Here is a 14,498-nt window from a genome sequence, read left to right as displayed (position 1 = left end):
CTTGTCTGATGGGGCAGTGATACTGGATTTTAAAGGAACAGGTGAGAGAGAGCCTTTGTGAGCACGAGTGGCTCTTCTTGGGAACAGTGGTGAGGAAGAGATCCCATAAATAAGAAAGGATTCTGTATAAAATCAAAAGATGCACTAGAAGTATGTAGACTCTATTAACGCATTTCGTATCCACAGGTATATATTTATTGAGGTGCAAGATGTCTGCCCTGAGGCTGATTTCTAACAGAACCTCCCAGCAGGCCTTGTCTAACTCTGATTACACCTGGGAGTACGAGTACTATGAGTATGGACCAGTGTCTTTTGAAGGCCTGAAGGCTCATAAATGTAAGTTCAGCAGAGATACACTTTATTGCAGCTGAGCTTGCCCATCTGAATGTTCCTACTCTTCATTTGTAACTGGTTATAGTACAAAAATATCTCTTCTCCTAATTTTTTGGATTCTCAGCAATTAGTTATTACTCTGTTTATTAGATTATTATAATTGTTTATGATTCTATGTCTTTTCATTGGCTGCTTTTCTTGTGCATGAGAACCATGGATTTCTTGCCTGTGGTAGAAATTTGTCAATACTGAGGAATATCAGAGGATCAGGAACAGTTTGTAACAGCAAATACAGCTGCTTCTGGTGACTACTTGGTATGATGCGTTTTGCTCTGTTCTTGTTGCTGTTAATGCTGAAAGGGCAGTGGTGGGCAGCCTTACTGCTTTTGTTTTTCTTCATAGAAAATAAATTTGAGGCTATAAAAGATTTAAAACAAAAGAACAAATTTCTCTTTCTGAAGAAACTTTTTGTCATTGAGGCTTCATAGGAGGAGTGTGCTAAATTCAGCATTCTACTAATACTGGAGCTGTTTTACAGTAGAAGTAACAAGTGGAGGACAGGGACCAGAGAGGCAAAAACTGGGTAGGAATTGAGAGGAAATTTAGCTAGGACAAGCTAGTACAGCTGGACCAACATTTATCTAAAGTCAAGGCCATGGCTTTGACTTTTATGAAATCTTTTTTTTTTTTGGGGGGGGGGGGGGGGAGATGGGTGTGGGTTAAAAAAAAAGTAACAGAGACTAACTCAGAATTGCTGGAGGTGTCTTGCAAGCACTTTAGCAAAGAGAAACAAATCATTTTGTTTCTTTGTTTTTGAGCTGGATATACTGTGAGAGGGTTTGAGTACCAGTCTTGAAAGTCTTGGGGAAGGGTCTCCATCCAGTGCTGGAGCACTGGCCCAGGGTGGAATACATACTTTCTGCCTCATTCATCGTGATGAGGATTCAGGCTGGGGAAGAGGAGTGCTTGCAGTGGCAATCAGTAGCCCAGAAAGGCTGATCTCCCTTGGCTGTGCACCGTCAGAAGGTTTTGGGGAGACTCTGTAAGGGTCAGAAGAAACTCTTAATAACTTTTAAAAGAACTAGAGCAGAAGTTGCTTTTTAGCCTGAATTGTACTTCACCTTTTTGCTTTTTTCCAAAGTCTGCTGATTACTGATTGTATTTTTACAAATGGTAGGTACTTGAAAAATATAGGTTAGCTTTTATCATGTTTCTGATATATATTCCATTCTTCCACTTAATCAGAGGCCAAACCTGATGACAAAGATTACTGATTACTAAGATTAGCTGCAGTGTTATGTACATGCCTTCTTTTTAGCTTGGTGTGCCGAAGAGTGTGACAGGAGAAAAAAATATAAGTGATAGTTACCTCTGGATTGCAGAAGGTATAGTGGCAAAATGGATCTTGGATTGCTATTGAAGTGATTGCCATGCTAAGTGTGGCAGCTCAGCCTTGCTGTCTGGCTGTGCTGTTTGTAGAGCGGGAGGGTTCTGGACAACTTTAATAAGAGAATGGGACAGAAGAAGCTGCTTTTCAGGGGGAGCTTCATGTACTGATGAAAGAAAGAGATTAATAGCAGTATTGAATCAGTGACCTAAGAAGTCCCTTCTGGTTGGGGTTTGATTTGGGTTTTTTTTGTTTGTTTTGTTTTTTTTTTTTTTTTTAACTGATAGATTGGAGTTTGTTCTGTTTACTCTGGTGTTACAGCATGCATTCTCAGAGGGCTAGGTTTAACCTAGTAAAGGAACAGTCTATGTCTATGTTGTGTATGGCATGATATTTCTTGACATGGTATGTTCTTGGTATGTTTCTTGTTCTAGCTATTTCCAGCTGTGTTGAGACTGTTGAGGAATGTGCAGGCAATGTGGTCAGACATATAACTTCACTGAAATCCTAACCTGAGGAGGAAGGAGGAGAGATTACACTGGGGTTGTATTAGGAGGGAGACTTTGAATATTTGCAAATGCTCATTTTTTGATTTATTGGCTTTTTTTTTTTTGTGGCCATTTAAGAAATCTTAACTCTCATAGCCTTTGGCACAGCTACAAGTAGGCTTAGTTTCAGCTTCTGCTAACAAAGATAAATTTTGTAGAGGCGGTGTCACAAATGGTGGGGTTGAGGCTTTGTAGACATATTACCACTTGGAAATACTGTCTCCTTCAGGTGTGCTATTGTAACTTTTAGTAATGGTGGAATTCAAATCAGTAATATAAACTGAGGTGAAAGCAATGAGAGAGGCTGCTTCAGTGATCTGGCTTACAGTGTAAAGTTAAAATGGTGCTGTTGGCTCATAAGTATATTGTACGGTTGTACTGTGAGCTGTAACGAAGCCAAGGGGATAAACGGCCTGGCCAGTTGGTGGGGAGGTGTGTGGTGCAGGGAGAAAATGTCAGTGGTACCACTCCATTTAGGGAACATCAGCTCATCCAGTCCGAGTACTGAAAATTAGAAGTGGCTGAGTAGGGCACTTTTACTGCACTGCTGTGAGAGCAGGAAGCACCTTTATGGTGGGATGGTCTTTGAATGCTGTTGGATATATGAATGTGAACGCTACCAAAGGCCAGAAAAGAGTCTAAGAGAGAATAAAACAGCAAAAGTGGAGAAGGAGTGTTAATGAATACCTGTAACTTACTTTGGAGAACTTAACAGGGAGTGGATGCCGGTTTCAGTGATGCAGGCTGGCAGTTGGCCAGCTGTAAAACATCACTGGCCCTTCTTAAAATTAGAGGTATGTGATTTTTTTTTTTTTAAATTTATTTTTGATACACAAGGTATTTTACCCAACATGAGAGGGCACTGTTTAGAACCATACGGCAAGATGAATTCCACAAGTTGGAGGCCACTTTTGGATTAATGTTGATTTAATTAATTGTAGGCAAGTGGAGGTTCCTAATAATTTAATGCATGTACAAAGGAATTCAGAAGCCTGTTTTCTGAAAGCAGAGAAAAATTTATGCAAAGTGACCTGTGAAGAAAAAATACTCACAAAACAATATAATACAAAAAAATACATTTATTAAAAAAAAAAAGGGCAGATGGGGAGAAGATGAGGTGTTCAGATGTCACAGTGACTTTTCAAATATATGACTGCAAAAAAAAAAAAAAATCACCTGTTTTACAATCAAAAAGTATGTTCTGCCTGAGGAGAAGTGAAGGCAGGAACTAGAAATCAGAAAAATCCAGAAAAGCAGGCACCAGATGCTTTGTAAATTAAAATTTAGAAAGTAAGTAGACAAAGATAGCCAGGAAATATCTGTGAGTGGCAGAGATACAAACAAAATCCTTTTTTGTGCCTTTGGATCAGAAGAAACCTCAGTAACATTAGAGAGAGGTCAAATAGGTAGGAATGATCAGAACTGCTGCCAGGATGTTATGAGTCTGTGTTAGGAAGGAAAGGAAGGCTGATATTGTAACTTGGGAAAGTCATAGGATACTTTCCCAATCTATTTGTAGCTTGGGACAGTATTATAAATGTTGTCCTACATACCATATTTTTTGAATGAATGTTGTGTTATATACTGTTTATTTTGAATAAATGTTTAGAAGTTAGTAGGTTTGGATAATTTGCACTTAAATGAGTGAGACCTAAATGAAATACTGAAGAGAACTCAGGCCACCTGCTTTAATTTTAACCAAATCCAAAGAATGTAATTGATAAAGCAGAGGGTTGGAAGTGTGTCAGGAGTCACAATAAAGCAAGGAAGATGTAGCCTTATGTTCAGTAAATTTAGGAATTCTGTTGGGGGTGGAAACACCAAACAAACCACAAGACAGGCTTGTTATTCATGAATTACAGGAGCACACAATGCTGTCAGGTGTGATTTTTGTGGGGAGTAGCAGTTTATCAGAATCTTGATTTATTTTTTTCTTTAGTTTTTTCCTTAGTTGATGAGTTAAGTTTTGCAGCTTGATCAATATAATCTGTGTGCATATTTTTAAGATGTCTTACTTGATCAGACTTTACATTCTGGTTATCAATGCAGCTGCATATCATTGAAGTATGTCTGACTAATTGGTAGGTAATAATAGCTGTAAATGGTTAAGTGGTGATTTTTTTTAATGCGAGTATTTCTTTTTAGATTAAATTTTCAGGTACTGAAAAGTCGGTAGGATGGTAGATAATCATGAGCTATTGTGTATTAGTAAGGCCAAACACAAGATGCATCTTGAACCACTGAATACAGGCTATACTTATAGAATGATACTGAAAATAATTTAGGGCTCATAATGCATGGAATTACAGAAATAAACTTACACCAGTGTGCTTTAAGCAAAAAGGAATATTACGAACTCCCCCCGCCATCATGGAAATCTATACTCGAACCACCCTCCAGTTATTTTACAAAGGGTGTTGGGGGGGGGGGGGGATGTGGTAGAGGAGAGATGGAATAAACCTTGCAGTGACAGACTTGAAACTTAACCTCCGTAGCTTACCAGAAAAAGGGATTGAGGAGTGACTTGGTTATGATAAAGTATTTTCACAGGGAGAAGATCTCAAGTTGCAGCAGGCACTTTGACTTTGCAGAGAAAGAGCAAATGGTTTGAATTGGTTTCCAGTTTCCAGATCTGCCTTTTAATGTGGAAGATATTTCACAGTGGGAGTGTGATGAACTGTTGCAGTTAAGCAACAGGCAGGATAGCTGATTCCTTGTTTTCTGGTGTTGTAAATGGGCATAGATTTATTTTAAGTAGGACTGACAATTTATCTACAGGCCCATTTGCTATAAATGAGAACAGTAGGTACATTTTAAATAATTTAAAATAGCAGGAGTTCAGTTCTACAGCGATAGAGGTTTTTGATGAAAATCAAATAATCCTCTCTCCTGAGTTCTAGCACTGAAGTTGTTTCCAAAGTAATGCTTGGACATGGGCCAGGCATCACAAAGGGAGCTGCTCCTCTTTTACTAACCAAGAGAATTCAGTGTCTTCCCTCTTTCAGCTTGTTTTTGGTTTGTCCAGACATCAGTAAAATTCAGGCTAGAGACGAGAGCTTCAGAGGCGACTTTCTGTTTAAAAATAGATAAAGATAAATCTGATTGTCCTCCTTCTTTGCCATCCAGGAATAAGATGCAAAGTCTTTTGGGTTTTGCAGTCATGCTGCATGTGGAAGGGAACTTTCTGCAAGTGCAGGTGAAATACTGATCATCTTGTTTTCTCTTTTTCACCAGATTCCATTGTGATTGGATTTTGGGTTGGTCTTGCAGTTTTTGTCATCTTCATGTTTTTTGTCCTGACCCTGCTGACGAAGACAGGAACACCACATCAAGAGTGAGTCTGAAAACTGGAATAACAAATCCAGCCTGCTGAATGGTGTGTCTGTTCTTTTGCAGCACCCACACAAGCAGCGACAGCACTGATGTTGCACTGACTTAGCACCACCTTGTTCCTCTCTGTTCTTGTGAAAGGGTGCTGTCTGTCATTGTTTCAAATAATCTTTGTTCCAAGCACTTCTAGGAGAGCAGTTCTGCAGAATTGTTATTAATGCATTCCCTATTTAGCAAATAGTCAGTTGGCATGCCGTAAGAAGGGAATAGCTGCATGTATGCATTTTCATGCTAAAATGGAGTTGGTGGGTAGGCTGCCAAAGGTGGCTTTAGATTACTGTTCTGCAAATAAATGGGGTCATTCTAGGTAGGCTCACGTTATGATGGAGTGGAACAGAGCAATGTGCATATTGACAGAGTATATACAAATAAAATGCAGTGCAGGTGTTAAATTGAGGAAGTTTGAAGTCTGGAGGGTTTCCACATGTTTGTGTGTTCAAGTCCAAAAGGTAGATATTGGTAGTATTTACAAAATCTTCCCTTAACCGTATAGCTCCCCTAGTGCCAGAGTGTCTTAGTTTTTGCTGAGAAATTCCAGTAGATGCTGAAGTACAGATCAGCCCACACGTGTTTAACACCAGGATCCCCTGAGAGTCACAAAGAAATCTCTTTTTCTTGCTTTTTCCAGCTGATAAGTATGTGCAGACCATGCCTTGCCTCAGTCATTTATCTGCATTTGCACAGCACACAAGTTGTCAGCGTCCTTTCCTCTGAGAAAGTTTGAACCCACATCTCTCAGGCTTGCATGCCATAAAGTAGAAATAAAAAGGCTCTCTGGAGAGTGAGATTGCTTGCAGGCAGGTAGTAATGATAAGCTGATTGTGAAAGGCAATCGTTAGTGCTTATGACTTCCTAAAGCAGCCTGCCTATCTCTGCCTGCTGAAGGCCCTTTGCTATTTAGTCATATGTAGACTGGCTCAGAAACTTCATGTAATAGCACATCTCTAGAGGCAGAGCCCTATTAGGGAGGACATGTTTATTGTGAGCCTCTTCTGTGCTCCTAAATTTTTGCTTCTGTGAGAAGGAAATAGAGGCAGAAGAATTCAGCTTCCCAGAAGTGACTTGCTGAATTTCATGGCTGTTTTTTTTGCCTCCCTTAAAGATTGTTATAAAGTAGCCAGACCCTGCTCCCAAATATATTTTTAAAGTCCTTGTAAGTGTTGGTGTGCTGCTTATTTTCCCTGGAGATCTTCTTTCTTAGCTGAGCATCTGAGTCTGTATCCCACGTGAATAATATGAGAGGGGAAGAAGCGAAGAAGTCAAATATACAACAAAGAGAATTTAATATGGATATTTGTCAAAAGTTTGTACACTTGTAAAAATGTACTTTCAGGTAGCAGAGGGCTGCTTGATATCTCCCACTGTGTTCCTGCTTTCTTCATCAATTTTCTTGGAACAGGCTGCCTGTTTCACAGTTTGTGAAACCTCCATCTTTGGTCAACTCTACATTCAGATAACCTGATCTGAGTTCAGAGTTGGCCTTGCCTTCGTCAGGGCGTTGGGCTGGAGACCTCCAGAGGTCCCTTCCAGCCTAAATCTTAATATGATTTCTCTTCAGTTGCTGAAGAGAGCCCAGTCATTTCCTTTGTGTATTTGTTTTAAACTTCCATGCAGCTTTGCGAGCTGTATGCTTGAATGCTTGCCCACTTATTATGTGTGCTGAGTTGGCACCTTTAAAAAATTTGAGCACTATTTTTTTTGAGACTTGGTAACCCTCTGTGTACGGTACTAGAAATAGAACATCCAGGAATATGCTAAAGGCAGTGAATACTGTTGTTTCCTGTTTTTTTTTTTTTTATACACATATATAAAAACTGGAGAACATAAATACCTACCTGTAAAAACCAGTGCAGACTGTGGTTTTAATTTGCCTGCATCTTCTGTCTTTATATCTGACTGGGTTCTTCATGACTCATTGTTTCATTACTGGGCTGTCTTGCAGCCCTCCTTTAGAAATAGATGTTAATGGGATTCCTGGGTCTTGGGAGAAAGCCAGCCTGATTGATGGACATGTCTCTGACTTCAGTAAGTCAATTTGGCTGTTCTTTAAAGTACCATTAATGTGAGAGATAAGTGTAACTGGGTTCAGATGGATGGATCCAAAGTAGAATGCTCTGATTTTTCTAGTAGCATGCTTTTCTTGGCTCAGTATAAAGGGGTATGATAGCATGTACTTTTCAAAATTGTACAAGATGTTCAGCGTTGGGTACATTCTCAGACCAGAAGAAAAGGGTCAGGATATGGATGGGGAGAGGTAGAAATTTAGTTATGAAAATGATGCCTGTTGCACTTCTCTTGTTTCTTTGCATATTAGTATGTGTAGAACATTAGCTTGTGCGACAAAAAATTGCGTTGACAGTCTTTCTGAATTTCTGCCTGAAAAGTACTCTCATTCATCGCTTGGGAAAAGATAGTACACTATGTTTGTTTCTGCATTTAAAAATGTCCTTAAAAACACATTTGTGCAGCAAATGCACGTGTTCATGTAACGTATCTGTACAAAATCTTGGCTGATGTAATCTCAAAGCTTTGTGCAGCTATTGAGGCAGGTTGTACAATTAGTTGCAGTAAAGGTGAAATGACTGATGTTTTTTTTTTTTAAGAAATCAGTTGGTTTTGGTTAAGGATTCTGGCGTGAAATCCACTCAGAAATGCAGATCCACTGAAACAAAAACTTCTACAGATACATACATGTGTTTGCTGAAAACATATTCAGGAAGATTTCTCAGGTTCATGGTAGCGCTTCTGGATCGGTATTAAGGATCTGTTTAGATGCCCCAAGTTCCCTTTAGGATGCCGAACCCTGTTATTTTGGAGGATTGGGTACTTATTCCTTTCCATGGTTTGCCAAGTACCTCAGGTCAGTTCAGGGAGTGTTGAGAGAACGGGTGTTTAAGCTAGAGAGGAATGTCAAGTGTCAGTCCCAAACCAGTATGCCTCTGGTAGAAGGGTATACTGGGCAAAATGGTCTGTACCCTGACAGTGCACTAAAGTCCAGTGGGCAGAGTCCAGAACTGAACACTGAATCCAGCAGACTAGAACCCAGCATCGTAGGCTGGAAGATTCCCAGAAAAGGGAGCTTGGGTTAGTTCATTGGGAACTGCTTGTTTTGCGTGGTTTTCAGGATGTGTGATGCTCAAGGTGTCTGACGTTCACCTTCCTGATCTCTTGTTGGCAGCTTCTGGGACTCTGAGAGTCCCGTTGGCCCAAATATTGCAAAAGGGATTTGATTGTCCACGTGGCTGTGCTCCCTTCCACACAAAAACTGGGACTTCTTATTTTGAGTGCTCTGAAAAGATACACACTGAGGCACACTTGCATACTGTAATGAACAAGAATATGCAAGTTTCTGGTCTAGTTTAAAAAAATTCCTTCCCAAAATACAGGAGGATAGTGGTGTTGGGAATCTCAGAATCTGAAAATACGACTGCATTTTAGATCATGTGTTCTCTCCTCATTTGATACCCTAGCTAGGGTATCATGAAGTGCTCACAGACACTGCGTGCACCCACACATAGCGTACGCATGGTGCATGAGTACACAGGGCGTACCACGCAAACCGACATGCTGTTGTAAATAGTTTCTAAAGCTAAACAGAAACAGTAATTTTCCAGTCAGCAAAACTACTAGCCACTTGTGCCTTGGGAAAGGAATTTGGGAGGGAGCTAAAAGACATGAAAGTGTGTGTATAAGTAACAAACTGTGGAAAGCTAACAGCTCTAGCCTTGAAGAAGAGCTAACAGACCGATAAAAGGGAACATCTTGGCACCAAAGATTGGACAGTGGCTAGAGAACCATGACGTTTGATAAAACTGCAGGAACTGGGTAAAAGGTTGAAAGGTAAATGCGGCAAGGGGAGATCGCGACCACCGACTCAATGCAGGACCAAAAAGATTTGCCCCCCCACACCTGAAAGGAGCATGCATGCTAATTTACATAGCAAGTGAGGCTAATTTAAATACAGTAAACCAATAGTGTATGCAATGTTAGTCACTAACCAGTAAGTGTAAATTTAGGCAGGTTTATACTAATCATGTAACCTGATAAATATGCTGTAGTTTTGTATGACGCTATGCATGTTAGGCGGAGATATCCCCCGTGCATCCAGCGCTGCAATAAAGAACGCCTACTTTCTAAATGCCAAATTGGCGTTAGAAGGTTTTTTGGACTGGTTTGCGGTAACACATTAGCACAGGATTGTTCTCTGTCATATGTCCGCAACATCCTGGTTCATTATAAAGTTTCTTTGCATCCTCTATTCTTCCATTTAGAGTAGGTTGCCATTGCCAGTTTTGTGAGCCCCTCTCTACAGTCAGCCTTTGCTCTTTCATAGCTGACTGGATTATAAAGCACTTTCCACACCGATGAACTGGTTTTACTTCTCTAATGGAGGCATGTTAAGCTTTCTTCCAAAGTTATTTCTTCCGAGGCTTATAATGCTTGTCGGTCTTTCTGTGCCGATTTGCCACCTCCACTGTCTGTGCCACAATACTACATAGAAACTCTTGGTGACAGACTTGGAAAACTATATGCAACTTAAATTCAGAGTGGTGATCTCTGTTGTATTATAAATCATAAATGTCAGTTTGAAGGCTACCACAGTATTATTCCAGTCCGTTTGCCTCTTGGTGTGTATACAGTAGATGATTACTTAGTTACTGGTCTGTCTTGCATCAATTTAAACGTTATGCTTCTACATGCTTCACTTCGAAATGCAGAATAAGCCAATATAGTTTTGATAAACTATAGGACTGCTTTGAAGGCTAGTGTAACTGATTAGGACAGTTCTTGTATCATGTAATGGAAGTAAATTAGCATTTGAGAAGCAAGGATCTTTAAGTTAACTGAAAGACTAATGGCAGGTATCCTTTGAACTGGAAGGTTTTAGGGGCAGATTTCTGAAGGTGCCTTCAGAGGCTTTCAGAAGCATGTAGGCACTTACCTCCTGCTGCAGGCTGGAGGTACTTAAAGTACCATGTTTCTCTGAAAATCTCTAAGTGCTGTGTGCACCCTTAGGGGTCCAACTATCTGGCTCCAGTGTTACATGCTACATGTTCACATGTAAAAAGTATGATTTATTAATTCTTACTTAACAAAACTTATATTGTGAGAATGTTTAGATTTTTTGCTACTCACCCTCTGAATGCCTCTGCTGCCTTTCAGATGCAAATAACTTGCATTTTGTGATGATAGCATATAAATTCAGCCTGACAAAGAATGTATCTGTAAAACTTCCATCTCGCTTGAGCTTTTCTCACTCTCAGCTGTTCATGGCTCCATGCCATGCATGTCTATGCAGATTGGAGCTGGTTTGAGCTAACACTTCTGGAAAACTCCCAAGACAGACGTTAAGATGTCCTTCCTGGGCTGTCTGAATTAAGACTGCCAGTCTTTATAGCAGTCTTTAGTTCCAGCTCTCCTGATTTGGAAATCTGAATGTCATTGACTGAAGTCGGTGGAAAAGATGGTTTGATGTCTGGACAACCAACCACTCAAATTATGCCTTTAGTAACAGCAGTGCTGCCTGTATCTCGGAAAGATATTCTCTATCAAAGATTTTTCTCAAAGTGTTCTATAAGCCATTTTAAAAAACTTGTTCCTACTTGATACTACTTGATGTCAAGAGGAAATACTGAAGAGTATTTCTGAGCTCATTCAGTGAGCTGATTATTAAAGTATATTGACTAGAAGTGCTGTTGAAGAGTGCTGGCATTGATAACTTATTCCCATGGAAAATTATCACAACAAATCAAGACTTAAAATAGCTTCAGCAGAAAATAATAGTGCTGGCTTTTAAAGTCTGTTGTTGATAAACTGTAGGGTTTCCTTTCTTCCTGATCATAATGGTTGCTGGAACCAAATTTGGTGTTAAGAACTCTTAATAGTTCTACTTTCTCGCTTACTGTATTTTTCTTTTTCCTCCTTAGCAATGCAGAACCTTCTGAAAAAAGATTTCGCATGAATAGCTTTGTGGCAGATTTTGGAAGACCTCTAGAATCAGAGAGGGTCTTTTCTCGTCAAATAGCTGAAGAATCCCGGTCACTTTTCCATTTCAGTATTAATGAGGTGGAACATTTGGACAAAGCAAAACAAAGTCGGAAAGGTCCAGGTCGGGAGAGTAATATCCACTTCCAGGAAGTTCCCAGGAGCAGTGGAATGTTTGAGGAGGACCTAAATTGTCTTACAAAATTTAACATTCCTAACTTTGTGAACACTGAGCAGAACTCTTCACTAGGTGAGGATGATCTCCTCATCTCAGAGCCACCAATCATTTTAGAAAGCAAATCGGTCATGCAATCTTCCCATCGGATCCTTGACTGAAAAGTCTTTTACTTTAAGGTAAACATTCCCATTATTGTCCAGTTTGAAGCCTTTCTTGGCCTTCTGGTATTTTGATAGAGAAGGTATTTCAGACCTATGCTTGTTATTGTATGTAAGACTGGCTGTGCTGACAGAACTGTTTAGACAAGAAGTAAAACACTGAATACTTTATTCTGATGCCTTCTGTGGTCTAAACCTTTTGCCCAGCATTATTTTTGCTTCCTAATGTTTTTTTTTGTTTGTTTGTTTTGTTGTTTGTTTTTAAATGACTGCTTATGTCCAGCTTCTGAAGGATACCGTAATAATTTGCAGGGACTGTGAAGGCTGGAGCCTGGCATTGGGAGGTGTAAGAAAACTCCTTGGCCAAGAAAAGTGTAAACCTCGAATTAAGACTGAAGCAAGGAATAAACAGGCAGCCCCTCGGGAGGTTCTGCAGCTTCTGCCGCTCCCAAAAAGGACACGTGAAACTGAGTGGCACAATGGATATCTGCTTGGCGTTAAGTTCAATTTCTGATTCCTAACTGCTTTTTGGTACAGGTTAAACCCAATTTACAAAGCTTCCAGAGGGAATACCTTGCATATTAAATTGTTTGGTTACAAGGTTTACAAAATGCTACCACCATCTGCTGCTGAGTAAAAGCAAATTGGTGTCTGTAATTATAGTACTTCAGAGTGACATTCTGACAGCTGCCCAGTGATGACCTGGAATTAGTGTTCTACACACAAACAGTAATTTGAGGGTTGTTTGCTGGTGTGTGTGGTTTTTTTTTTTTTTGTCTCTGTTTTTTTAATTGCTGATGCAAACTTCCAGTTTGGTAAGTGCAGGATTCAGTAGCTAAATCACAGGAAATCAGATAAAAGCTATTCTTCTTTTGCCAACAGAGTTACTATATGAAAATGATGGTGGCATGTTAAGCTGGTGTTACGCTTTGCTTACAGGCTGAACGAAGGTTCATGCTTTTTGACTCTCTAAATGGCTCTTTTTTTGACCAGTGGGCCAGTGAAGGGCTAGCAGGCTTTGAGTTGTTGAGAGGACCAGCTCCAAAAGCATGGCTGAGCTGCACTTCCTCCATCTTCTTTTTGTACTCAGTTGGGATAGTGTTGCAACCACAGCTGTTCTCCCAGGGAAGGGTTTGTTAAGGAACTGAATAGGTGTAATTTCAACCTTTAAGTTTATTTTTTAGAGAAAGAATAAGATTCTGAACGTTAGCCAGTACTTAAATTACGTTTCAGCTTTCTTCAAAAGATGGTAACTAATGGGCAAGTGGTTTTAGAGCAAGCACGTAGGATGCAGAGGAACTGGGTTCAGATCCTTTGCTGGATTTGGAGTAAGAGTGCTCTGCAGGAGGTTCTTAACTAAAATGAAACTAGTGGATTCAAGATACTGTGCCTAACTGGGTTTGCTTGAAACTAGCCTGCTTTGTATACAACATGTTTGTGTCATAGTGAAAATGTAGCAATGGCCTGCTGATGCATCCTTCAGACACTTAAATATTGATTAATTCCTTCTTCCTTCCCCTGGCAAATAGAAAAAATAGTGAATGGCTTGTGCATTTAAAGAATACAAAGAGTGGGGGAAGCCTCTTTTGTTTTTATCTATCTCCTGTGCTCTTATTATAAACCACTTATACCTAAATTTCCTGTTTTCAAATGTAGTTCTTGCACTACTTCCTAGTGTTTAAAATAATGGGGTTATACTTAAAGCAGAGACTGTTTAAAACTAGCAGATATTGTTGAAAATAGTTCCCAAGAGAAGACTGAAGTGAATGCCGTTCTAAATGAGCATAGCTCCAGTGTGCTGCTTCAGGTGCAGAAAAGGCCTCCTTTAACAGTAAGTACTTAACCGCAAGTATGAAGGCTGTAGGTCTGGACTTTGCTTTTCTCTTCCCAAATTAAGAAATTTGGGAAATCTGCCTTCTGAATGTGGCAACTGCTTCCTGCTGAGGCACCTCAAACAATTGTTAGCTATCTGATGGTTAAGCTTTGTCTGAACTGAAGCTCAATATTGTTCTTGCTAACAAGCTCTGGGACTTCTAAATGTGGCCTTTATAGCCTATTTCTGGATGAGTGAGCAGCCTTCAGTGATGTTTGATCTATTTTTTATTTTTTTCCTTTGCCATGCTTGAAAACAGAAATGCTGCTTAAATGAGGGGGAAAGCTGTGTAGAATCCTTCTCCTCTGCAATCGAGAAATGGACCTTAATTTTAAAGCATTTAAAACTAGGTTTCAAAATAATGCAGGTCTGGTTTTAGAAAAAGAAAAGCTTGCTCTTCCCAGTGGGCTAACCTGAGCTTTTCTTCTGCTACCTGAAATCTTTGTGGCTTTTGTTTGGGTGCATAACTGCTATTTTGGGGAGAAAGGAGAAGTATTCATGTGTATGGATGCTGGCGACACTGCCTAGGGGAAAGTTATTTCAGAAGATGATCAAGGGGTAATACCAACTTAACTCACAACGCACTTGAATTGCATTCGTAGTGTCCTTCTGAGGCACGTATTAATCCTGTAAAGGTATTTAAGCG

General features: G+C 39.9%; 1 protein-coding gene across 1 annotated transcript; it reads left to right on the top strand.

Moving 5' to 3' along the window:
- Positions 1–209: 209 nt before the first annotated feature.
- Positions 210–11,979, top strand: MRAP2 (melanocortin 2 receptor accessory protein 2; the record flags this gene model as incomplete). The annotated part of the gene is made up of 3 exons (XM_082305674.1): positions 210–336; positions 5,503–5,602; positions 11,586–11,979. 3 exons carry the CDS (start codon positions 210–212, stop codon positions 11,977–11,979), a joined length of 621 nt encoding a protein of 206 aa, XP_082161800.1.
- Positions 11,980–14,498: the final 2,519 nt, after the last annotated feature.

This window comes from Platalea leucorodia (assembly GCF_965183815.1).
Source record: "Platalea leucorodia genome assembly, chromosome: 3".
Classification (NCBI taxonomy): Eukaryota; Metazoa; Chordata; class Aves; order Pelecaniformes; family Threskiornithidae; genus Platalea; species Platalea leucorodia.
The sequence above is the reverse complement of the archived record's forward strand: the minus strand, read 5'-3'. Positions and strand labels throughout refer to the sequence as shown.